Source organism: Bubalus kerabau, chromosome 3 (assembly GCF_029407905.1).
Source record: "Bubalus kerabau isolate K-KA32 ecotype Philippines breed swamp buffalo chromosome 3, PCC_UOA_SB_1v2, whole genome shotgun sequence".
Taxonomy (NCBI): domain Eukaryota; kingdom Metazoa; phylum Chordata; class Mammalia; order Artiodactyla; family Bovidae; genus Bubalus; species Bubalus kerabau.
In genome coordinates this window covers 145652179-145676547 of record NC_073626.1, presented here as the reverse complement: position 1 = coordinate 145676547, position 24369 = coordinate 145652179, and the positions used below count along the sequence as shown (strand labels likewise).

Below are 24369 nucleotides of genomic sequence, written 5' to 3'. Positions count from 1 at the left end.
TTTTAAATGATGGTTAATAACCACATAACATTAAAAAATACTTAGAATTATTTAGGGATAAGCAAGTCTGAATTACACATATATCAAAAAAGCTGAAATTTATACTGTATGAATTCAGTAAATATGAATGCAATACTGAAACTATTTAAAGGGAGAAAAGAACACTTAGGGACTATGTTATTCACAAATCATTTTTATGAAAATATATAAATTTAACCGATTTAAGGTGCAACACTTCATAATATTTTGTTTATGTCATTCGTTTACAAGTCCTTTACTTGGGCAGTGCCGTACTATTAGTATGTAATAAGTGAATTCATAAAATTTTACTGAAAACATGATACCATTAGGCAAAATATTTATAAACATTTTTCCTCTTGGTGTAGCTATCATTGATCAGAAATAATTGCAGAAGTTTTAAAACTGAGGTGGTTTTTTTTTTTTCCCTCCTCTCTCAGACTACACTATTTAAAGCTATATAGGTCTTGTATAGGCTTTAACAAGAGGAAGAAATATGGTTAGTCATTGGGCTTTGACACCTACTTATTTGTGCTGCATGAACAGCACTCGCAAGCACAGCCCTGGGAGACAAGCTGCTCCATGATCTTTGCAGGGTGTGATCCCTTTTCCCAGAGTGAGGGACCATCAGGAATGGGCTAGAGCATAACTCTTAGCACGGGCGGGTCTCTCCCTTCCCTTCTTTTTTTTTTTTCCTGTTTTTAAATTTAGATACATTTCACTGAGTTTAGGTGAAATATGAAATTAATGGTAGAGAATCATTCTTGCTTTGTCTACTTTATATTTTAAACTCATGAAACCTCCACTGACTTCTATTGCCTTTTTTTGTTTTGTTTTTCTCTCTTTTCCTGCACAAGCACTCCTATCTGGACAGGGAAACCTCCCTTCTTCTGAGAAACATTGCAGGAAAACCTTCTCATTTGCTGACCAAGGTGATACTTCTTCCACCTGCATGTAAATATTTATTGCCTTGTAGGTAGAATGTAATTTCTGGTTTTGATTGTGCTCTCAGATTACTGAGGTTGTGCTTTCTTGTTTCTGCACCCTTGTTCTCAATAAAGGTATTTTTTCCTCTTATTGAAGGTAATTATTTATTGACCTTAATGACTATCAGAAAATATTGAGAGTAGAAAATATTTGCAATAGTTTTTCTAGTTTTTAACTTTTATAAATACCTAACAATCTTCCTAAGTATGTTGCACTTTTCTAGTTTAACATTGTGTTTCATTTTAAAGTCTAAAAATCATTGCTTGATTTTAGCTTTTACTACTAATGGTCATGCATGCTGTGAGTTTCTTTAGCAAACTTTGTTTTCTAATTTTTGTTTATATTATCAATGCCTCATTTAATTATTTATTTATATAAACATAATCTTTACATTAGTTTAATAAAATTAGAAGAGCAGGCTACAATTTAAATTTCTCAGTTCTTTGTCCTTAGAATAGTTTGGATTAGTCTAGCTGGATTTTCATTGGGCTGGTATTTTACAATTTAAAATCATTTAACCATTATCATCATTAACTCAAGGAAGCACAGGATAGAGGAAGTTGAATAGCTTTCTGCCTCTTTACAAATCATGTTTTTATTTTGTTACTTAAATGTTAAATTCAAGCATGTCTGACTTAGTTATAGATAGTTTCTGAAGAATATACAAATTATGGCTAATTTCACTAAATTTTTATTATTGTGTCTGAAATTTTCTTTAAAAAAATTATTTCTTAACTTTATAAACTTGCAAAAGAAAATGGTAAAGCTAAAATTAAAATCTCCCTGAGTGTCCACATAAAGAGAAGACCCGAGAATCAGCAATAAGAACTTTCTTTTTCTTGAGTTTCTCTCCTGGAAGGAGATCTAGGAATAGGGTAGAAGCAGCTTAAAGATGAGGTAAGTTTAGAAATCTAAGCACATGATAGCCGTATACTTTATAACCATAAAGTTCACTCTCTCCCTGGAATTCACTCTCAGAGCCTCATTTGGGATCTCTCTAGATCAGACTTCTCTCCCTGAGAGGTTGCGGTCACACATTTCCTGGAGGATGCCCAGCACCTCCGACTCTTTGAGTCTTCAGCTCCCTTACCCACACTGTCCCTGAGGCCTCATGGTTTCTGTTGTTGTTTTTTGGCAGCTCTATTTCTGTTCAGGATGTTTCCACTCTCCTAGTTGCCCAGGTTCAAGCCATCTCATGTTTCTCTTCTCACTTACTGTCTCAAGCCTCTAATAAGCCTGTCAGAATCGTCAGGATTGACTGAATTCATCCATCCATTTTATTCCCATTGCCACTACCCTAAAACAGCCTCATATTTTTTAGTAGAGCCACTATTCTTGTCTGTCTTTGCCTGTCACACCTCCAGTACATTTTGTACACTGCTCTCAGGTGAAGTGTAACATTTTGCCGTTTCCATTGTCTGTTTTTCAACATATATTTGTTGAGTCTTGTACTATGTTAGGTGCTGCAATATAATACTGTATAAAGTGGACATTTCCCTGCCCTCAGTCTTTAGGAATGTAGATAAAAAGAACATTTACACGCAGCATGTAAACAGATTCTAATCATGTTAAGTACTATGAAGGAAACAAGTAATAGGGAATACAAGGGGGAGGATTAGAGCTACATTTCCTTTAGATGGTAAGGTCAGCAAAGGCCCTTCTAAGGGGGTGACATTTAATTTAAAGCTTGAAGGATGAAAAGCAGCCAGCTTGAGGGTGAAGGGAAATGTTCCAAGTGGAGAGGTGCATGAGAAAAGAGCCTGTCATGTTTGAGGAGCTGAAGAAAGACTGTGTTGCTGGAGCCACAGTAGTTGAATGAAATATCTTGAGTTGTGTTTGGAGAGGTAGACAGGAATCATTAATTCAAGGCATGCTGGGGAGTGTGTGTGTGTTTTTCCCCTAAATGCTGTGAGAAACTATTGAAGAGAGTAACTTCATCCATTCAACAAGTGGAAGATAGTTGTTTGCAAGTTTGGGATAAATGCAGTCACTTCTCATCTCCTTCTGCCTGAGAGCTGTTGCCACCCACTGCATCCACAGTAGAGCCCTTGTGCTCCAATCTGAGTATTGGAGTGGTGGTATCACTGCTGTATGTAGCCAACATCTGACTCTAGCTGCCTCTGTATCCTGCCCTACTTATATACAGTTACGCATTTGTTATTTGAAAATAACTCAGCGCAGAACATGAACATTTAGGGTGGAGTGGGGAATGGAGTCAAGGATGAGGTGTCAGAAGTTCCTAGATAACCAGAGCCACAGGGGCCTCTCTTTGTCAGTGCTCTCTGTACCATAGCACATGGCTGTTTTGAAGCTAAGTTGAGCTTATACTTATTTCATACCACTTGTGTCTGATTCCCCAAAAAGCATGGTGTCCCAGTTACTGTACCTCTGATCTGCACTTTTCCAAACTAGGACTTTATAACACTTGATAGTTGAACACAGTAAAATGAATGCAGGAACACTGCTTAGGGCCTGGAATGCAAAAGGAATGCTTATTGCTTGTTTCCATCATCAATCCAATTGTCATTATACTACTGCTAATGAAATAACTACCCCGTATACAGTTCTGAGGGGCTTCCCTGGTGGCTCAGTGGTAAAGAATCTGCCTGTAATGCAGGAGACGTGGGTTCTATCCCTGCTTTGGAAAGATCCCCTGAAGGAGACACACTCCAGTATCCTTACCTGGGAAATCCCAAGGACAGACGACCCTGGCCGGCTAAAGTCCATGGGGCTGCAAAAGTGTCAGACATGACTGAGTGTCTAAACAACATAAAATTCTGAGCGGGGAGCCTCTGTAAAAGCAAGGCAACCTGTTTCTTCTAGGAGCGGCATTACTCCTGGCACAGAATGTTTTATAAATGGGAGCAGTAGGCAAAGGACCCATTGCTGACCTGATGCCCATAAGTCTCTGGGTGCCATCCAGAAGACTTTTCCTGACCTGATACAGTAACACATCTTTGTCCCTCTTTATTCCCTTAGCCTGCTTTATTTATTTATTTTTCATAGAACTTACCACTGACTGACTTCCCATCTCTCTCTCTCTTTGTCTCATGTTAAATGTAAACTCCATGAGATTAGGAACTCTGTATTCTCTGCATTCAAGCCCAGACCTACATAGTCTTGACAAACATCTGTCATATAAAAGAATGGTCCTCTAGTGACCATCAAGGTTTCAAGGACTGCTGTACTTGTTAACCACCATTTCTTCAGAGAAGTTGTAAAACTGCTTGTATATTACTGAAAGTGTTTTTTCTTTAATAAGCAGTTTTTATTTACTATTATCCCCCCAAAGTTTATGCTAAAATCTTTCCAGACAGAAGGGATGTGACATAATGGGAAGAACAGGTAGTTGTTCACTTCATAACAGCCTGTATGATCTTTGAAAGATAATTCTTTCTGGGCCTAAATCTATACAATGGACATAATAATAATGTTAGTCCTGCATTATTGATAATTAAATGAGGCACATGCCTTATAGTACATGGCAAGTAGGTGTTTGATTAATATTAGTTCTCTTCTTAGTTGTGAATGTATTTATGATTTCTTCAGGGGGAAGTAAACTAGTGGTTACAATTATTTTGGTTCTAAGAAGTTTGATAGAACATTTCATGAGCAGTAAATTGTTCATCACTCCAAGTTTTCTTTGAATCATTTTAAGTTACATAACTTTATTACTGTTGTAATCTGTTAAATAAACTTGATCTCAAAAAAAACCAGCTAACTTATTTTCAGCCCCTTAATTTCAATCCCATTTGTTCTGAACCCCAAAAGCCTTAATCATTCCATAGTTGAAGGAATTCATAGCCAGTTCTTTGCAACTTAAACTTTCTGTAAGTATTCTAATTTTTACTCTAAGAAAATGCTGTAACATTTTGTAACCACAGCATTGGCTTTCATTTAATCATAAGATCTTCACTGAGTTTTTGTCCTGTATGTAAATTTGAGAAGGCTTGGCATTTGATGGTTATTGATAGCCACACAGGAGTTTTTCAGGCGGAAAATAGGTTGTCTCTTGCCCTTTTAAGGGAAGGGGTAAGAGAGAAAGTTAAGTTGTTGTATGTGTGAGGATTCTTTTACTTAGGTTTAGGATGGTTGTGAGACGGTGTGAACAAAGGGATAGTCCAAAGATAAGGGGCAGAAAACTTAAGACCTGATTTTGCCAACTTTAACAAACAGAAGAGAATATGAGATGAACAAAGCTTTGTTCTTTGTATTAAACTTGACCTGCAGACATTGAATACAGCTTTGTATTGCCTAAAGAAACTATTAGAAGTCTTCTAAGTATATAATATATAAATAACACATCAGCAAAGATTTATTGATCTTTGCTGTATCACACGGCACTCTGATCTTAAAACAGTTTCTTCCTTTTCTTGGTTGTTACAGTTAAAAGTTATGATTCTAGATTAAATATAGTAGATAAAAACCAAACTTTCTGAGGAAGAGCTTATTGTCCATGGGAAGTGTAAAGTACTGTGAATCTTGCAATTTGATCAAATATTTGGATTTCATTTTGCTCCAGTGACATTCAAATTCTAAAAGTTAGAGGCTTCTTGCAGAGATTAATTATCCTTGCTAATGAACTGGAAAAGAGTAAACTAAAATGTGCCCTCACTGAAAGTAAGCATGTGTGTGCATGCTCAGTTGTGTCCCTGTGTGCTCAGCTGCGTCCGATTCTGTGACCCCATGGACTGCAGCCTGTCAGGCTCCTCTGTCCATGTGATTTCCCAGGCAAGAGTATTTGAGTGGGTTGTCATTTCCTACTCCAGGAAATCTTCCTGAGCCCAGTGACTGAACCCATGGTTCCCTCATCTCCTGCATAGGCAGGCAGATTCACAGCGCTTAAATTCGAATTTGAGGCAGCTGTAACACAGACCAATTTATATAGTTATTAAGAGTAGTATTTTGAGCAAACGGAAGAATAGCTGAATTTGGATGTTAAAATAGCCCCACCAGGCTGTTCTACATAAAAATGGTTTCTTATTGATGGCTAGGGAATCTAATTGGTTTAATGTATGTTAATTGGTTGTTTCTCTTGTTTCTGTAATCTTTTCTTCCTGGGTGTCAACTTTTTAGCCTTTGGAGCAGAAACTGATCTGGGAGTTGAAACTAATAATTGAATGACTTTTTAATGGCAGTGCTTCAAAAGATAACATTGATTGTATTCTATTGTAGTTGGTAAATAATAGTATACTAAAAATGGAAGTATGAAAATACTGCTTTGGTATTTATAAAGAGTATCAGAATGTTATATTAAAATTTTTATATTCCCTTTTTGAAAAGACTATTTTTTAAGAGCATTTTCAGGTTCACAATAAAATTAAGAAGATATAGCGATTTCCCATATACCACTTGCCCTCACACGTGCATAGCATCCCCATTATCAACATCCCCCACCAGAGTGGTACATTTGCTGCAATTGATGAGCAAGTATAGGTAACATTATTATCACCCAGAGTCCATGGTTTACATTAGGGTTCACTCTTGGTGTGTATTCTGTGGGTTTGGACAAATGTATAATGACATGTAGCTATCATTATAGTATCATACAGAGTAGTTTCATTCCCACAGAAATACTCTGTGCTCCACTTATTCTCGTCCCCCGCATCTCCTGCCCGCAACCTCTGACAACGATTATTCTTTTTACTGTCTCCATAGTTTTACTTTTTCAGGATGTTGTATAGTTGGAATCACATAGTATGTAGCTTTTTCAGATTGGCTTCTCTCAGTTAGTAATGCCCATTAAAGTTTCCTCCATGTGTTTTATGGCTTGATAGCACTTTTTTTTTTTTTTTTTTTGGCTTTTGTGAGTTAGTTGCTCAGTCGTGTCTGACTCTTCATGACCCTGTGGACTGTAGCCAGCCAGGCTCCTCAGGCCATGGAATTCTCCAGGCAAGAATACTGGAATGGGTTGCCATTCCCTTCTTCAGGGGTTCTTCCCTACCCAGGGATTGAACTCAGGTCTCCTGCATTCTTTTTTCCTTTTTTTTTTTTAAGCATTGAATAATAATATTCCATGGTCTGGATGTTGCATAGTTTATCCATTTGCCAACTGAAGGATATCTTGGTTGCTACCAAGTTTTGGCATTATAAGGAAAGCTGCTATAAGCATCAGTGTGTAGGTTTTTGGGTGAAGGTAAACTTTCAGCTCACTTGGTAGATACTAAGGAACTTGATTACTGGATGGTGTTGTAAGAGCATGTTTAGGTTCGTAAGAAACTATCATAGTATCTTCTAAATAAAGTAGCTGTACGATTTTGCATTCCTCAGGGAAAGATGAAAGTTCCTGTTGTTCCACAACCTGACCAGAGTTTGGTGTTTCCAGTGTTCTGGCAGTCTAAGATGATACATGCGTAGTGGTATATCGTTTTAATTTGCAGGTCTCTAATGATATGTATGAGCAGCTTTTCACAGGCTATTTGCCATCTGTGTAATCTTTGGTTAAAAAAGATTTCGTCAAATCTTGTTTTGGTGAAAACCTTCTGTTCAGGTTTTTTGCCCAGTTTTTAAATTGAGTTGTTCATTATTTTACTGAGTTTTAAGAGTTCTTTTATGTTTTGGATGATAGTCCTGTTATCAGATATGTCTGATAAATATTTTACTAATATTTTCTCCTAGTCTGTGGCTTGTCATTCTCTTGATATTCTTTTTCTTAAAAATATTTTTTGACTTTGACATCTTTTTTTTGACATCAAAAAAGACTTTTTTTTTTTTTTTTTTAAATTTTGCAGGCTAGTTATAATATAAAAGAATTTGGCCTTGTAGAAGTTCATGTTTATATTCCAGGTACACAAAGCATTGATTCTATCAGTTCTTCTTCATCAGACTTTGAGATTTAAATTTGCTTTTCAGAAAAATGAAGTGAAAGTTGAAATTATGCCTTGGAAAATTTCTTTGTAGCAGCTATTCATACCAATATAAGGATGTGGCAAATGAACCATGAAGAAACATACAATCATTATACCCTTGAGAAAACACTCATAAGACTTCTGCTGTACTCTTTTCCAAAATATATATGGTCAAATAACTGATTTCATAAAAACCACTGGGAAATGCTCGTACTTAAAATTCCTTTTTAAGAGTAGTGCTCTACTCATCAGAAACACACACAAAATTTGGTAATTTAATAATGATTTTGTTTCTCCAAGACACAGAATTCTAGACGCTGAGAATTTTAAAGCCAGTAGTCTAGTTTTCTCATTTTATAACCTTCTTTAAAAAGAAGAAATATATATCTTAAAATATGCAGTCAACATGTTTTATAATTCTGTAGTTTATTTGCATAAAGGGGGAGATAGGATGATTTAATCTTTAATCAAAGGGGTATATATACCTAAGAATCTAAGAATCCAGTCTTACTCCTCTCTATCGTTAAAATGCACTTCTTTGTTCTCTGTCTAATTGGGTTTGCAGATAGTATTTCCTGACCTTGGTTATTATGTTAATTCACTGACTGCTTTCATTGAAATGGATCAGATTTCTGGCAAACAAGCCCACTGTTTTCCCTGTTTTCTTCTCTATTCTGCAGAGTAGTAAATACTAAGCTTGAAATGAGGGAGATAGCCTAGAGTATGAAATGAGAAGAGAAGCAGATCAAAAAATAAGAAAGCTAACAGAATTTAAGAGAACAGGGAATAATCTATTAAATGAATTGAGTTTAACTTGTTTTTTTGCCCTGGAAACTTCAGTTTTTTAATGAAATAACACATGGGTTGTGATTATTAATCACAATCTAGAGCAGATAAAGTCTAGTTGATGTAATAGGTTTCTCTCTTCTTTTTTAAAGTCATGTTAAGTAAAGGAATATATAATATAGTATTTTATATTTTCTTAGATATTTTAGATATTTTCTAGAGCAACCAAGAGCTTAGAATTAAAAAGTAATTCTTTATTATAAGCAAAGGTTTACTTTCATGAGTTTCTTTCAACTGGAGATTAATGCTGCAATGTTGTACTATGGCCTCTTGCTGGAAAGTACAAGTAAGTACAAGGTGTTTCAGTACTATATGTTATTCTAGGAGAGAATAGGAAATGTTTTATTTTATTGAAGTATAGTTTTATTTTATTGCTATTCATTTAAATTTATGAAGCAGAAATTACTATAAGTTAAATATTTGGAAAATTACGTAGAGTATTTTAAATAGTGTGAATTAAAAACAAAATTGAATTTAGTGACATGAGACATTGATTATATTGTGTGATTGTTCCAAAGCAGAGTAAAACTTAGAATTAAATGCAGCCTCCTCTGTTCATATTTATGTATTAATGAGAACATACCTATATTTTTATTATGATTGTTTTTATATGGTTGCAGAGAGATGAATTGATGCTGGGTTGTTTTTTTTTTTCTGTTTTTATGATGATGATATGTTTTCAGTACAACAGGACAAAATGTTGACATGCAAAAGATTGCCCATACTTTCAAGGGGGGTATAAATTCAGAGTCACTGGCAAGCCCATAGATAGCCTCGTTTTCCCTATCTTGAAACCTGAAATTTGTCTGTTTCAGATTGACAGTCAAGAATAAAACTGTTGGATTAAATTAAACTAATTTACCACAGCTCTAGAATATGAAAATGTAGTCTTAATATAAGAAATCTTCAAGTGTGCATCTTAAAAAATTTTTTTAATAATATGTCTGCTCTCACTTTGTGAACCTGGTTATTTCTAAAATGTGCTCCATATTAAGTGTGTGAAGTTACATTCTTATGGAAATTCAGTGTTAACAGCATTCTTAAGGATAAAAAGACTTCTCAAAAAATTCTCATTATTTTAACATTAGTTTATCTGAAGTGCTTTGTGTCCACAGGAAGAACAGGCAGCAAAATTGAAAGCTGAGAAGATCAGAGTTGCTCTAGAGAAAATTAAAGAAGCACAAGTGAAAAAGGTGATATTTGGGCTTTTTCTTGGTTTGGGATTTTTATCCATTTTATGGGTTTATAAAAAATTGCCTTGTTTATATAATGTAACTGTAAGATGCAGCAAGCTATAGCAGGGTATTTCTAAATACATTTCCACATGTATTTTTTGGTGAATAAAATACATTATAAAAGAAATAACTTTTCTGGTTCTAAATTCTAAAAGAGTAAAACAAATAGCTTTATCTTATGTTATTTTAATTTTTAAAAAAGCATTAAATTAAACATGGATGTACATGTTTAGTTATTGAATACTTAATTTTAGAATATTCTTCTTACATAATTGAGTCATTATTTGTGTTTTAACTTACATTTAGCTAAGGACATTGTTCAGAGTATTATTCAATATTGGAAGAAGTTTTTAGAATGCCTGTTTTTCAGTTTGTATTTAATTTTCCTTTTTCCTCTTAACAGCTGGTGATTAGAGTCCACATGTCTGACGATAGTTCTAAAACAATGATGGTGGATGAGAGGCAGACAGTGAGACAAGTGCTGGATAACCTGATGGACAAATCCCACTGTGGTTATAGTTTAGACTGGTCTCTGGTGGAAACCATCTCGGAGTTACAGATGGGTTAGTAATATCATTGCTATAATTATTTTTTAAATTTCTGTGTAATTTCAACTGTTTTCATGTTGATAAAAGCAGCTAGAGACATTTTAATATTTTTTCCTGTAGTATAACCCTGGCTTTTTTACAATGTCTTTCCCCCATTCTTCCCCCATATATTTTGAGATTTCTTTGAGTACAGTATCATTTTCAGTTCATTTTAGATTTTCTTATGGCCAAAACAAAGTTGTTCTTTTTTTAAGGTAACAAAATATTTTTTCCCTTCAGATATTATTAAGAACTGCATATATTAGACACATTACTAAAAGCCATTACATTGATTCACATTTGTACTGAAGCCTTGATAACAACATTTGATTTTCAGGGGAAACATAAAGCACATCTTATTTTTAGCTAGATGTACTAAGTTTAAATTTCCTATGTTTTGTAGTTCGTTATGGTGTTTTCTAACTTTGAAAATTCCTCATTTTTTTGATACCATCTTTGACTTTAAAAAAAATTTATTTATTTTAATTAGAGGCTAATTACTTTACAATATTATAGTGGTTTTTGCTGTTGATGTGAATCAGCCATGGATGTACATATGTTCCCCATCATTAACCCCCCCTTCCACCTCACTCCCCATCCCATCTCTCAGGGTCATCCCAGTGCACCAGCCCTGAGCACCGTGTCTCATGCATTGAACCTGAACTGGCGATCTATTTCACTTATGATAATATACATGTTTCAATGCTATTCTTTCCAGTCATCCCACCCTCACTTTCTCCCACAGAGTCCAAAAGTCTGTTCTTTACATCTGTGTCTCTTTTGCTGTCTTGCATATAGGGTCATCGTTATCATTTTTCTAAATTCCATATATATGTGTTAATGTACTGTATTGGTGTTTTTCTTTCTGACTTACTTTACTCCATATAATAGGCTCCAGTTTCATCCACCTCATTAGAACTGATTCAGATGCATTCTTTTTAATAGCTGAGTAATATTCTATTGGGTCAGTGTACCACAGCTTTCTTATCCATTCGTCTGCCGATGGAGATCTAGGTTGCTTCCATGTCCTGGCTATTGTAAACAGTGTTGTGATGAACATTGGGGTACATGTGTCTCTTTCAGCTCTGGTTTCCTCAGTGTGTATGCCCAGCAGTGGGATTGCTGGGTCATATGGCAGTTCTATTTCCAGTTTTTTAAGGAATCTCCTCACTGTTCTCCATAGTGGCTGTACTAGTTTGCATTCCCACCAACAGTGTAAGAGGGTTCCCTTTTCTCCGCACCCTCTCCAGCATTAATTGTTTGTAGACTTTTTGATAGCAGCCTTTCTGACTGGTGTGAGATGGTACCTCACTGTGGTTTTGATTTGCATTTCTCTGATAATGGGTGATTTTGAGCATCTTTTCATGTGTTTGTTAGCCATCTGTATGTCTTCTTTGGAGAAATGTCTATTTAGTTCTTTGGCCCATTTTTTAATTGGGTCATTTATTTTTCTGAAATTGAGTTGCAAGTGCTGCTTGTATATTTTTGAGATTGATTATTTGTCAGTTGTTTCGTTTGCTATTATTTTCTCCCATTCTGAAGGCTGTCTCTTCACTTTGCTTATAGTTTCCTTTGTTGTGCAAAAGCTTTCAAGTTTAATTAGGTCCCATTTGTTTATTTTTGCTTTTATTTCCAGTATTCTGGGAGGTGGGTCATAGAGGATCCTATTGTGATTTATGTCGAAGAGTGTTTTGCCTATGTTCTCCTCTAGCAGTTTTATAGTTTCTCGTCTTACATTTAGATCTTTAATCCATTTTGAGTTTATTTTTGTGTATGGTGTTAGAAAGTGTTCTAGTTTCATTCTTTTACAAGTGGTTGACCAGTTTTCCCAGCACTGCTCGTTAAAGAGATTGTCTTTTCTCCATTTATATTCTTGTCTCCTTTGTCAAAGATAAGGTGTCCATAGGTGTGTAGATTTATCTCTGGGCTTTCTATTTTGTTCCATTGATCTATATTTCTGTCTTTGTGCCAGTATCATACTGTCTTGATGACTGTAGCTTTGTAGTATAGTCAAGTCAGGCAGGTTGATTCCTCCAGTTCCATTCTTTTTTCTCAAGATTGCTTTGGCTATTTGAGGTTTCTTGTATTTCCATACGAATCCATCTTTGACTCTTAAAAACCTTTAAAAGGTTTCTTTTTGTAATATTATGTGATTATTGAAACCTCACAATAATTATTTTATTAGGCTATATTCAATCAATAGTCAATTTCAACTTGCCATTTTGTTTATAAAATATATTTGCATTGCTTTTACTGTCTGTTATATCTTTAAATATTTTATAGCAGTTTCCAGAGCAATAAAAATTTAATAATTAACCTTTTTCTCTTAGAATGCACAAACACAAACCCCAAAACCAAACCATCAGTTAGAAGTTTATTAACAGGTATAGGCAGATGTTCTAATAATACTTATAACTATTCTTGAAGAATTAAAAAGGTTCAAGTTCACAGATGTGGCATCACCATACCCAGAAAATTTTTGGCTGCTAGTTTTTAGAATATTTCCATGACTGTAGGTTTAAGGTTCATAACTATGACTTAATCATATGTGGCACAGTGATACAAATAGAATATGTAGTTTTTTAGTACTTGTTGAATGAATAAAAGAAAACTAAGAGCCCAAAATAAGATGGTAAAATAAGCTATGACAAATGTAAATCATTCATTTAAACAAGAGATTATTAGAAAGGATGAATAAACAAAATGCAGTTGTTCACTATCTACAAAAGACCTTTTTCCTAAAGACACAGAAAGCTTGAAAGTAAAAGGAACGTGGAAAGACACTAACCAAAAGAAAGATAATGTTAACTATGTTAATATCAGACAAAATAGACTTTAAGCAAAATACATTACTAGAGATAAGGAGAACCATACATCTTCATCAGGAAGATAAAATCATTCTAAATTTTATCTAATAATGGCATTAAATTACATAAAGCAAAAGTTGGTGGAACTACCAGGAGAAATGCACAAGTCTGCCTTCATAGTAGAAACGTTTCACCTAGGAATCTTTGTAATGATCAATATAATCAAGCAGACAAAAATGAATATAGATATATTTAGAGCACTAATAACAGGAAAATACACATTCTTTACAGGCAGGAGTGTAATGTTTCCGAAAATTGATTCCAGTATGAGGTCATAAGCAGCTCTCTAGAAATTTCAAAACAAAAATCAGTATCTCTAGAATATGTTCTTTGAACATATGTTCAGGATATAGGGCATGTTCTTTGATTCCTAATTTGGAAATTAGAAAATATATCCATGTTTAAAGTTAAACAATTTATAGATCAAAGAAGAAATCATCTTGGAAATTTTTTGAATGACAAGGAACAAATAGTGTTGGAAGCACTTAATACCAGAATTTATGAAATGCGACTAACAGATTGTATTTAAGGGCGGGATGGTAAAAGGCTGAAGGCTGAAGAAGAGCTTGAAGTCAGACAGTCTAGATTCTAGTCCTGATCCTTCCTTGTAGCAGCTGTGTGACCTTGCTAAAGTCACTTTACACCATGAGGGCACATTTCCTTATTTGAAAATACAGGCAATACCAGATAGTCTCTAAGGGTGTCAGTTTAGATTTTATGATTTTGCTGTCAAATACTTCGCAAGGTTTCTTGTCTTTTATGCAATTCTGACAAATACTAACAAAATACTGGTGTTTTATTTTGGGACAGAGAGAATCTTTGAAGATCATGAAAACTTGGTTGAAAATCTTCTTAATTGGACAAGAGATAGCCAAAACAAGCTTATATTTATGGAGCGTATAGAAAAATATGCACTTTTCAAAAATCCACAGGTGAGGCTATGGCTTGCAGAGGTCAGGATTCTTAAATGTTCATATTATATACTTTTCTGAATGCTAAGTTAATAGAGTTAAAAGACTTGACAGCCACCCAGTTGGAGCTTTGTGGCTGCAAAACCCCATGGGAGCATTTACTAGTGCCAAGGTGGCACATCTGCTGGGGCCCAGGTGTCGGGCCTCGAAGAAGCTACCAGTTCCACAGAGCCAGATGGGGTGAGCCCTGGGGAAAGCAGGATTACCTCCAGGGGGTTAGCAGATTTCTGTTCTAATTCAGAGCCGTTTTGGACCCTGCTCTTTATTCGGTGAGTTCCTCATCCATCAAAGAAAAGTACTTATATATTTAAGTTTCTCTACTTTCATCATGTATCCATTTAACACTTTGATTTGTTTTCTGAATTATTTTTTTGAAAATCCCAGTAACCTTGATTATAAACAGTCCCACATTCTATTATATGTTACCTTGATCTGTTTGGTATCTTTGCTTGTCCCAAAATGTTTATGTTAATTCTTCCTAATACCCAAATATTTTATAAATATCAATAAGTGAAAGAAAACAACACCACTATAAAAAATAGTGGAAAAACAGTGGCTGCCTTAAAGTTATTGAATAGTTATCATTCAGACTACGTGATCATGACACATCTTTACTGGATATTTTTAGTGAAGAATACACATTTAGGAATACCAACAATTTTTTATGGATGATTGTGAATGAAAGTTTCTTAAGGATAATAATTAGAATTCAGATTTTAGTTGAGTAAATGAGATCATGGTAGCCTCAGGGAATTTGGGATTTCTTCTTTAAAAGCCAGAACATAGATTAAATTTACTACATCTGAATCAGTTAAGCTCAGCATATTTTAAGCAAATTTGCCCCACTTGTTGTACTTACTAATTCGTAAACCTTTAAGGTCCTGTCAGTGTAGCTTTCATTAGATATACGAAAACATACTGCTAGCTGTGGCATGGAATACCTCCTCAGGATTTGGGGGAGGGCGGTTTATGGAATCATTCAAAATAAATGGATAAAGTAAGGAGGAGGCCAGTATTAAGCATTTCTGTGAGGATGCCAGGAACAGGTTTCAAAGGAATGTTCCCCTCACTCTGCATAGGCAGAAATAGACACAGAGTTGCTGTGTCTCTAGAAGAAATCATCTGTGTACCTGTGCCAGGAGAATAGTAGAGTGGATTGTGCTTTAACATTCATCTACTCGTTTTTTCCAGAATTACCTTCTGGGGAAAAAGGAAACAGCTGAGATGGCAGACAGAAACAAAGAAGTGCTGTTGGAGGTATGACTCTTCCTCCCCACCCCCCTTGTACATTATAATATTAAAATGCTAAGCACCTTTTTTGAAGCCCAGAATGTCAGTGCTCTGTATTGATAATTACAGTTGTAACTGGAGAAGCCTATTTTCTTCCATAGCCTGATGGGGAGAGTTCAGCTTTGTGAATGTTAGAACACTGAAGAACCTTATAAAAACTATTATTTTGCCAAGCAGTATACTAGTGGGTTGAAAGGACTTAGGAGCTTTTAGAAGGTGACAAGTGAGAGAAAAGGCTGGGTCAGTGAAGGGTGTTATTGTGCTTTTTTATCTGCTTACCCAGAGAGGAATTTGTATATAGTTAGTTATTTACCAAATAGTTCAAACCTTAGTCTGAAATAACTAATTTTAAAAATCATAATGATGATTTTTAAAAAAATATACATCTCCTTATTTTGAAGATTAATGAAACAAATTCAAATATAATTGAATTTTTGCCCTTTGCCGATTTTAGAGAACTAAGGTCAAAGATGTTAGTGTGTTTGAAAATCTGAAAAAATTCATATTTAGCAACAAGACTATTAGGGGGATGAAGATCAGCACTCAGCTTTTCATAGGGAGGCTAGTTATAATTAAGAAACATTCTCTTCATAATTCCTAATTTTTCTGTGTTTTGGGGGAAGAAATTAATTCATGTTCATGTGTTCAAATTTGGTGAGGATTTCTACTTTCCCTTTACTAAATACATGATTGATTTTTTAAATTCTTATCTAAATATAGACATTAGAATACAAAATTTTTAGTTTGTTTACATTCCTTTCAATTTAGTATTAAATATTTAAACAATAAATGCTTGCCTTGTTTTAGATCATATGCACTGATTGTTTTTAAATTGTGAAAGTGCAATCATTTGTTTAGCATGTTGCCTTCTTTTAAAATATATTCCTATTTAGCATGCAGCTAATATAAATTTGGGCTTCTCTTGTAGCTCAGACAATAAAGAATCTGCTTGCAATGCAGGAGGCCTGGGTTTGATCCCTGGGTTGGAAAGATCCCCTGGAGAAGGAAATGGCTACCCACTCCAATATTCTTATCTGGAGAATCCTATGGACAGAGAAGCCTGGTAGACTACAGTCCATGGGGGTCCCAGAGTCATACAACTGAGGCACTAACACAGTTAGTGGCTAATCTAAATGTTAATTTGGAGACAAATAAAGTCTAATGCTTACGTTAGCTCTGATGCTTTCATTACATTTACTGTAACTATGTTTTTACAAATGCGTTTAAATGCTGTTATGTGCAGCTCAGCTGACATTTCAGCTTAGTTTTGTCAAAACAGTTTTAGGGAAAAGTTCAAAGGGATTGCCATAGTTGTTCCAAAGTAAAGCCATGTAATGTTTGGAAAGTTCTAACTGAGGTAAAATTAGCCGTGTGGTTTTTATACAAAGGTATTTTAGTTTAATCACAGTGTCATGCATTTCACAGGGGTAGACACAACTTTGGTTTGAGAATCCAAGGATCATATCTTTCCCAATCATCTTCTTATTTTAGGAGTGTTTTTGTGGAAGTTCTGTAACTGTACCAGAAATTGAGGGAGTCCTTTGGTTGAAAGATGATGGCAAGAAGTCCTGGAAAAAACGTTATTTCCTCTTGCGAGCATCTGGTATCTACTATGTCCCTAAAGGAAAAGCAAAGGTGCGTCCCTTCTGCTGACTTAAGCTTCCTCATTATGCTGTTTGAATTTAATCTGTAGTGAGCAGACTGACACTGTGATCCAGGCTGTGATTTGTTTCCACTCGTGAGCATTGCTTTGTTTATTGATCTATTATAAGGAAGAGGAAACCTGAAAATGTTCACTTTCTGCTCATTCACTGGGCCCATCTCGATTCTCCTGGTGAATTTGAAACCATGCTTTTATTATTTTTAAAACTTCTGCCAGAGTCGTTTTTGTTTTTTATTGTTTGGGGGAAAATAGCTTTCCGGGCTTGTAGGCATTTCAGCTTTGCTTAGGTAATGTACTTCTGCTGCGGGCCCTGGTGGTAGCCGTCACTTCTGTGCTTACGGGGCCAGCTCTGTTGAAGCTCTCTACAGGATCATCTCATCAGGTCTTTACCACCATCTCGAGAGGTAACTGTTGTCTCCCCTTTTTAACTGGCGAGGAAACACTGACTTGAGAATTGTGCTTGAGACATGCACGGCAGGCACCGAACTGCCTGGTATCTCTTGTTCTTTCCAGAGAGCTCTATTATAATACTATATTGTATTTAATAAACTATACTGTATTTAAAGTCTCTTTAAAATACCACCCTTTCCAAGTAAGGACAAGATGGTAAGTGAAATGGACTGCCTTTCTTGTTGTGTGGTAGTTTTAAGGAAGAAACATCTATAGAGAATCTCACTGTCTTGTCTTCTACAAAATAGCAATAATTTCTATTTGGTAAAGCTTGATTCTCAGGTAAAAGCTGTTACCAGTGATATTTGCTTGTTTACGTGTTATTGTTAATTCAGTCTTTTGGGGGTTTTTCTTCTCAGGTCTCTCGGGACCTGGTGTGCTTTCTTCAGCTGGATCATGTAAACGTCTACTATGGGCAGGACTATCGGAACAAATACAAAGCTCCTACAGACTATTGTCTGGTGCTCAAGGTAAACATGTATCTCTTTTTAGGAATTTTAATTGATGTTAGACGTAGAGAAGGTTATTGGACATCTTAGAATAGTTTGGGTCTCCATTGAGTATACTATTTTTGCTTTATTCTATGGTGTGTAGGTTTTTTAAAGCAATGGTTAAGGGACTTCCTTAGCAGTCCAGTGGTTAGGACTTGGCACTTTCATTGCTGGGCCCGGGTTCAGTCCCTAATCGGGATTAAGATCCCACGAGCCAGGAGGCAAAGCCAATAAAGTAAATGGAGAGAGAGAGGAAGGGAGGGAGGGAGATGGGGAGGAAGGAAGGAAGCTGTGCTGTTCCATAGCTGACCCTGGTTAGAGCGATGATACTGGGAAATGGGTACTGAATTATAAACTGTGAGTCATAACATATAAAATGGATTAGATGATAAATTTGAGACTTTCATTTAATAGCAGCCTTATTTTAGGAAAACTTAGATCAGAGCCACATATGGGGTGAAGTGAGTAAGGAACATATATATTTGTGTTTTTTAGTTCTTCTCCTATACTAACTCAGAGAAACCATCAGAGGACACTATGCCTGAGAGTTCAAAGTAGACTGCCTCTCCTCCAGTCCAGAAATAATTCTTGTCTCCCTTTTCTCCTGAACTGTGGCCCTGGTAGCTCATGCGTGTATTATGACCTGTTTATAGTGATTTTTTTTCCCCTTTATCCAAACTTTTGAGTTTCTCACACTTATATCTGAACTTTTGAGAGCTTACATTTTTACTGAATTTTATTGATAAATTGAAACATTAGGGAAAGGTAGCATTAAAAAGTTCAATATAGTTATGGGGATGATTAAGTTTTTTCTCATTGGCTCCATCAGAGATCCCCTTGTTAACTACTTAGGTCTATATGTTTATATCATCTTTGCTTTTGTCTAAGAATTGTCACTTGGGTTTGAGAAGGTGGTTGTTTAGGGTTTGGGGGTAGAGTTTTGATTGCTTTGATAAAATTAGGTGTATTATAATGGTAACCCTTTATTAAGTGATCATTTTTGGAGAAAACTCTATATCATTTAGTTACAGTAGCAAATAATTTTTTTAAGTTAATATAAAGTAGCTTAATCCAGCAGTTTTCAAAATGAGGTTCAGGGTCACCTGGAGTCCCTGAGAACTTTGTCAAAGGACCCATGATATCAAAGTTATTCTTCTAATAATGCTAAGATGTTACTTGCCTTTTATACTCTCATTCTCACACAGGTGTATAATGGAGTTTTCTAAGAGGTTACATGACATGTGATGATATCTTTGCTGCTCTGGGTAGTGGAATGTGTATTTGTTACATATTCTTACATTTGACTTTTTCTCAGCTTTGATTTCTTACAAGGTAAATATAAATAAAAGTTACTTGGGGGTCTCATAACACGGAGGCAGTAAGTGGCTCAGAGTTGTCAGTGAGAACCCAAGTTCTTTCCATCTTTCCCTGTTCCATCTTCTGCATATCGGCTTATTCTCAGACCAACTCACCTCAGTCACAAATGGCCACTGCCTCATATATAGACCCAGCAAAATCCAGCAGAGGAAGAGGGACTATTTTTCCCTCCATTTGTCTTTTTTTTTTTTTTTAAGAGGAAAGAAGTATCTCCCAGGATCTCCTCCAACAGCCCTCTCCTTGAGGGTCACTGGCCTGGAGTAACATGCCCTCCTACATTAATCACTGGCAAGGAACAAAGCCACCATTTTTGGTTTACATTAGTCAGAATTCACTCTCTGAGGTGAATCCAGGCACATTGGGGCTCAGTCAGAAAAGAGGTAGGGAGGAGAAGAAAGCCTTGGGGAAGGCAGCCAGCTGTGTCTGTTAGGGCAGTAGTAGTAAGCAGGACCATTGACTAGTATTTTAAGCCTTTTTGCAGCTCACAGAATTCTTAGGTTAAGAATATTTTTGTTCCAAGGGTTTATTGGTTTGTTTTTATAATAATGATTTGTATGCTTCATATTTGCTTCTAGTAAAGAGTGTGTGTGTGTGTGTGTGTGTGTCGCTCAGTCGTGTCCAACTCTTTGCGGCCCCCATGGCCTGTAGCCCACCAGGCCCCTCTGCCCATGGGATTCTCCAGGCAAACATACTGGAGTGGGTAACCAATCCCATTTTCACTAGTTGAGTGAAGGTTGCTCAGACATGTCCGACTGTTTGCAACCCCGTGGACTACACAGTCCATGGAATTCTCCAGGCCAGAATACTTGGAGTGGGTAGCCTTTCCCTTCTTCAGCGGCGCTTCCCAACCCAGGGATCGAAACCAGGTCTCCGGCATTGCAGACAGAGTCTTTACCATCTGAGCCACCAGGGAAACTCCTCTAGTAAAATAGGTTAAACTAGTCTCCATACTTATATTATCTCTCTGTCTAGGACTATTTAATGTATTGAACTAAAAAAACAACATACCACTGTATGTAGATAATAGTAAAGATAATGGCCACCATTTTCTAAAGAACCAGGGTGGAAGGTACTACCCTGGAACACTGTATGCATCCATCTCACAAGTCTCATCTAGAGTCCCCATTTTCCACATATGGAAACCGGTTTAAGGGATCAGCTTGCCTGAGATCACTCAACTATTGGGCATCTCTTGTGGCTCAGCTGGTAAAGAATCTGCCTGCAGTACAGGGAGACCTGGGTTCGATCTCTGGATTGGGAAGATCCCCTGGAGAAGGGAAAGGCTACCCACTCCAAGTATTCTGGCCTGGAGAATTCCATGGACTGTGTAGTCCATAGGGTCGCAAAGAGTCAGACATGACTGAGCAACTTTCACTCGACTATTAGTATTTAAGACATGTCTTTTTTCCTTATAAACTTGCACTAGCTTTTGCCTATGTAAGTATTTTTATTCTTGAACATATGAGCTCTGACAAACCAAAAAACACTGCCACACAGGGTCGATACAAATGCAAATGTAAATATTTGTAAGGGCCTGATCCCCTTCATCAGCTCTGGGGTATAATGACTGAGTCTGAATCCTTCCAGTGAAGTGCAGGAGATAGGAAGTAGGTACACACTTGTAGGAAGTCATAAAATACAGTATTTGGTAGTTTTTTAAAGATAATAATGAAAATAATAATGATGGGAAGAGATGATTCATGAAATTTGACAGTATAGAAATAAACAGGATATATGTTGATATATTATCTGAAAGACGTACACACTTGGGAGACATGTATATGCATGTATATTTAAGTTCTTAAAGGAAACCCGAGTTGTAAAAATACATATACCACAATAATTGTTGGAATAGAGTCATCTTAGCTAGGACTAAATTTTCATCCCCTGAGAAGTGAGACAAAGTAATTTAATATGTTAGGTGGGAAGGAAAAAAATGGTCAGAATTTAGGGACAGAATATGAGGATGAACTTCTCAAACACTATTATTAATAAAAAGATGTTATAATGATAATCCTGGAAGTAATAAGGTGGAGTTTATAGTCTTATTTTTTAGTTTCTAGCATGTTAGTTGAGAGAATTGATTTTCAGGGCTATGTGTTTTTCCAGAGTAATAAATGGATTGTGTATAGTCAATATTTTCTTTTGGCACTTGGACCAAGATTTTAGAGCATCACTTTTTAGTTACAGAATTTTAGGAATTGTCTGTCTCATTCTAATATCTGGCATACATAGAGAAAAATAATCTGGTAGCATGATAGTAATCCAATATTTCTTAATTCTATTCTTAAATGTTTTTATTTACTTATCAATTTTTTTGCCTTTTGTCAGAGAATGCAAACTTTCCAAATCAACATCATTTAAAAAATCAAATGATAACCTTTCTTTTTAATAGCTGTTCATTTGGGGGGGAGGGGGTGGAGCAATTTCATTATATACAGTCTTAACTCAGAGTTGCTATGAGTTCAGTTCCAGACCACTGTAATAAAGTGAATATTGCAATAAAGCAAATTATATGAATTTTGTGGTTTCCCAGTGAATATATTTAAAGTGTGCAATAGCATTATGTCTGTAAAAAAAGAAAACACAATGTACATACCTTAATTTTAAAATACTTTATTGCTAAAAATGCTAACCATCATCTGAGCCTTCAGCCCATTGTCATAGTAACAGCAAAGATCACTGATTGCAGATCACAATAACAAATATAATAATAATGTAGAAGTTTGGAATTTTGCAAGAATTACCCAAATGTGACACCAAGGCATGAAGTGAGGAAATGCTGTTGGAAAAATGACACCAGTAGACCTGCTCCAGGCAGGGTTGTCACAGACTTTCAATTTGTTTCTTGAAAAAACAGTAACTACAAAGTGTACCAAGGGAAAGTACAGTAAAACGAGGTATGCCTGTATTCTGTTTGGAGTCTTTAAGAAATCTAAATGTCGAGCTTCCAGTTTTTAGCAAAGAATGTCTCCTCCATACTCACTCTTAGCTCTTGTGTGATTTTTAAAGTGGTGGAATAATAGTGTAGGGTAAAAAGGAGTAAGGCAGCAAATTTAGACAATTTCACCCTTAATAAGTGAAGTTGCTCAGTCGTGTCCGACTCTTTTGCGACCCCATGGACTGTAGCCCATCAGGTTCCTTGATCCATGGGATTTCCCAGGCAAGTGGATTGCCATTTCCTTTTCTGGGGGATCTTCCCAACCCAGGGATTGAACCTGGTCTCCCTCATTGCAGGCAGATACTTTACTGTCTGAGCTACCAGGGAAGCTATCATAAATAAAGCATAATAAAGCAGTAGTGTGACATTAATAGTCTAGGCCCTGGCATGAGATGGCATGGTTTCAAATACTGATTCCTTCACTTGTGAGCAGCTTTGAATGCTGTCTTAACCCTTTTGTCCCTCAGTTTCTTCTCATATAGTGGAAATAATAATATGCAACTCTTGGGGTGTTCATGAGGGTGGGATGAGCTAATATATGTGAACTACTCAGCCTAATGCCTGGTATATACTAAGTGCTCGATAAATGGCACTTTAAATACAGTAACAACATCCTAGAGGAACAGGTTACCTCCTAAGGCACTGGTGCAGAGCCTGGATGACCAAAATGAAGGCTGTAGAAGGAATGTCTTTATTTCGTGGGCAGTTGAAAAAGAATTCTTGAGGCCCTAAAATGAAGTTATCTGCAGATACTCAGTCATATCATAGTTCTCTTCAGGGCAGTATTTGGATTCTCAGGTTAGAGAGAGGCAGAGAGAAGAATAGAGGATCATCTCTCTGGTTTTCTGTATTGTATTGATAAAAAGCACTCCCTTGTACAGAATGATGAGAACACAAACATACACTCAGGCAAGCGGCTGCTACAGTTGAGCATCCTTGAGTGTTAACTGCCTTCTGGGAAATAGAAGGAATCAGGAGAGGATGGTTTGTAAATCACCGTAAAGACCTCTCTTTATCGCATGGCGATAAAGGCTCAGCCATCCTGCAGCCCTGGGTTCAGATATCTGAACCCGGCCCTGTAGGCGAGGCCTCGGGGAAGCAGGAGATGAAGAACAGCTCTTTAAGCCCTAGTTGGCAACACTAAAGAAAACACTTTCAGTCAGCTCATTTTATCTTCTTCATGAACTGTGGACCTTTCTATGTTATGCACGCTGTAGCCCAACACCTACTTCAAGCAGCTGGCAGGTAGTTCTTGCCCATTAAATCTTGCTTGAATGAGTGAATGAAATAAAATTCCCCATCCTTCTTTTACAGAAAAATACATACACCTCTACCTGTCCTTTGCTCTTGCAAGATTCCTGTGTTGGTTTATTATGACTTACACGGATCTTGTCTTCCCAGGGAGCACTAGTGGTAAAGAATCCACCTGCCAGTGCAGGAAATGCAAATGACTCAAGTTCGATCTCCTGGAATAGGAGATGGCAACCCACTCTAGTATTCTTGAAGATACTAGGGCACAGTATTTTCCATGGGCACAGGAGCCTGGCAGGGCTACAGTGCGTGGGACCACAAAGAGACACAACTGAGCGACTGAGCAACAATAAGGGCAAGGGACTAGATTCCAAGAGAAGGCTGTGAAGCCTGTACTATCAGGGGGAAAACTGTTAAGTATTGTTTTGCTAACCTGTTACTGTTGATGGCTTAATTGTTTAAAATTCCGACTGCAGCCTTCAATAACTAAATTGGCTTTGATATTAAATGTTTTCTCATTGGGGATGAGCTCTATAAAGCAATGAAT

At 36.4% G+C, this 24369-nt stretch overlaps 1 protein-coding gene across 3 annotated transcripts in view; it reads left to right on the top strand.

Moving 5' to 3' along the window:
- RAPH1 (Ras association (RalGDS/AF-6) and pleckstrin homology domains 1) overlaps positions 1–24369 on the top strand; it is a 102922-nt gene that overhangs the window by 62711 nt on the left and 15842 nt on the right. For 2 of the 3 annotated variants that reach the window (XM_055573183.1, XM_055573184.1), the window contains exons 5-10: positions 9815–9892; positions 10338–10497; positions 14199–14320; positions 15551–15616; positions 17141–17284; positions 18122–18232. In XM_055573183.1, coding sequence (XP_055429158.1) covers positions 9815–9892; positions 10338–10497; positions 14199–14320; positions 15551–15616; positions 17141–17284; positions 18122–18232 — 681 coding nt within the window. Of the gene's footprint in view, positions 1–875; positions 951–9814; positions 9893–10337; positions 10498–14198; positions 14321–15550; positions 15617–17140; positions 17285–18121; positions 18233–24369 lie in introns of all 3 variants that reach the window. The other variant, XM_055573185.1, reaches the window with a different exon arrangement.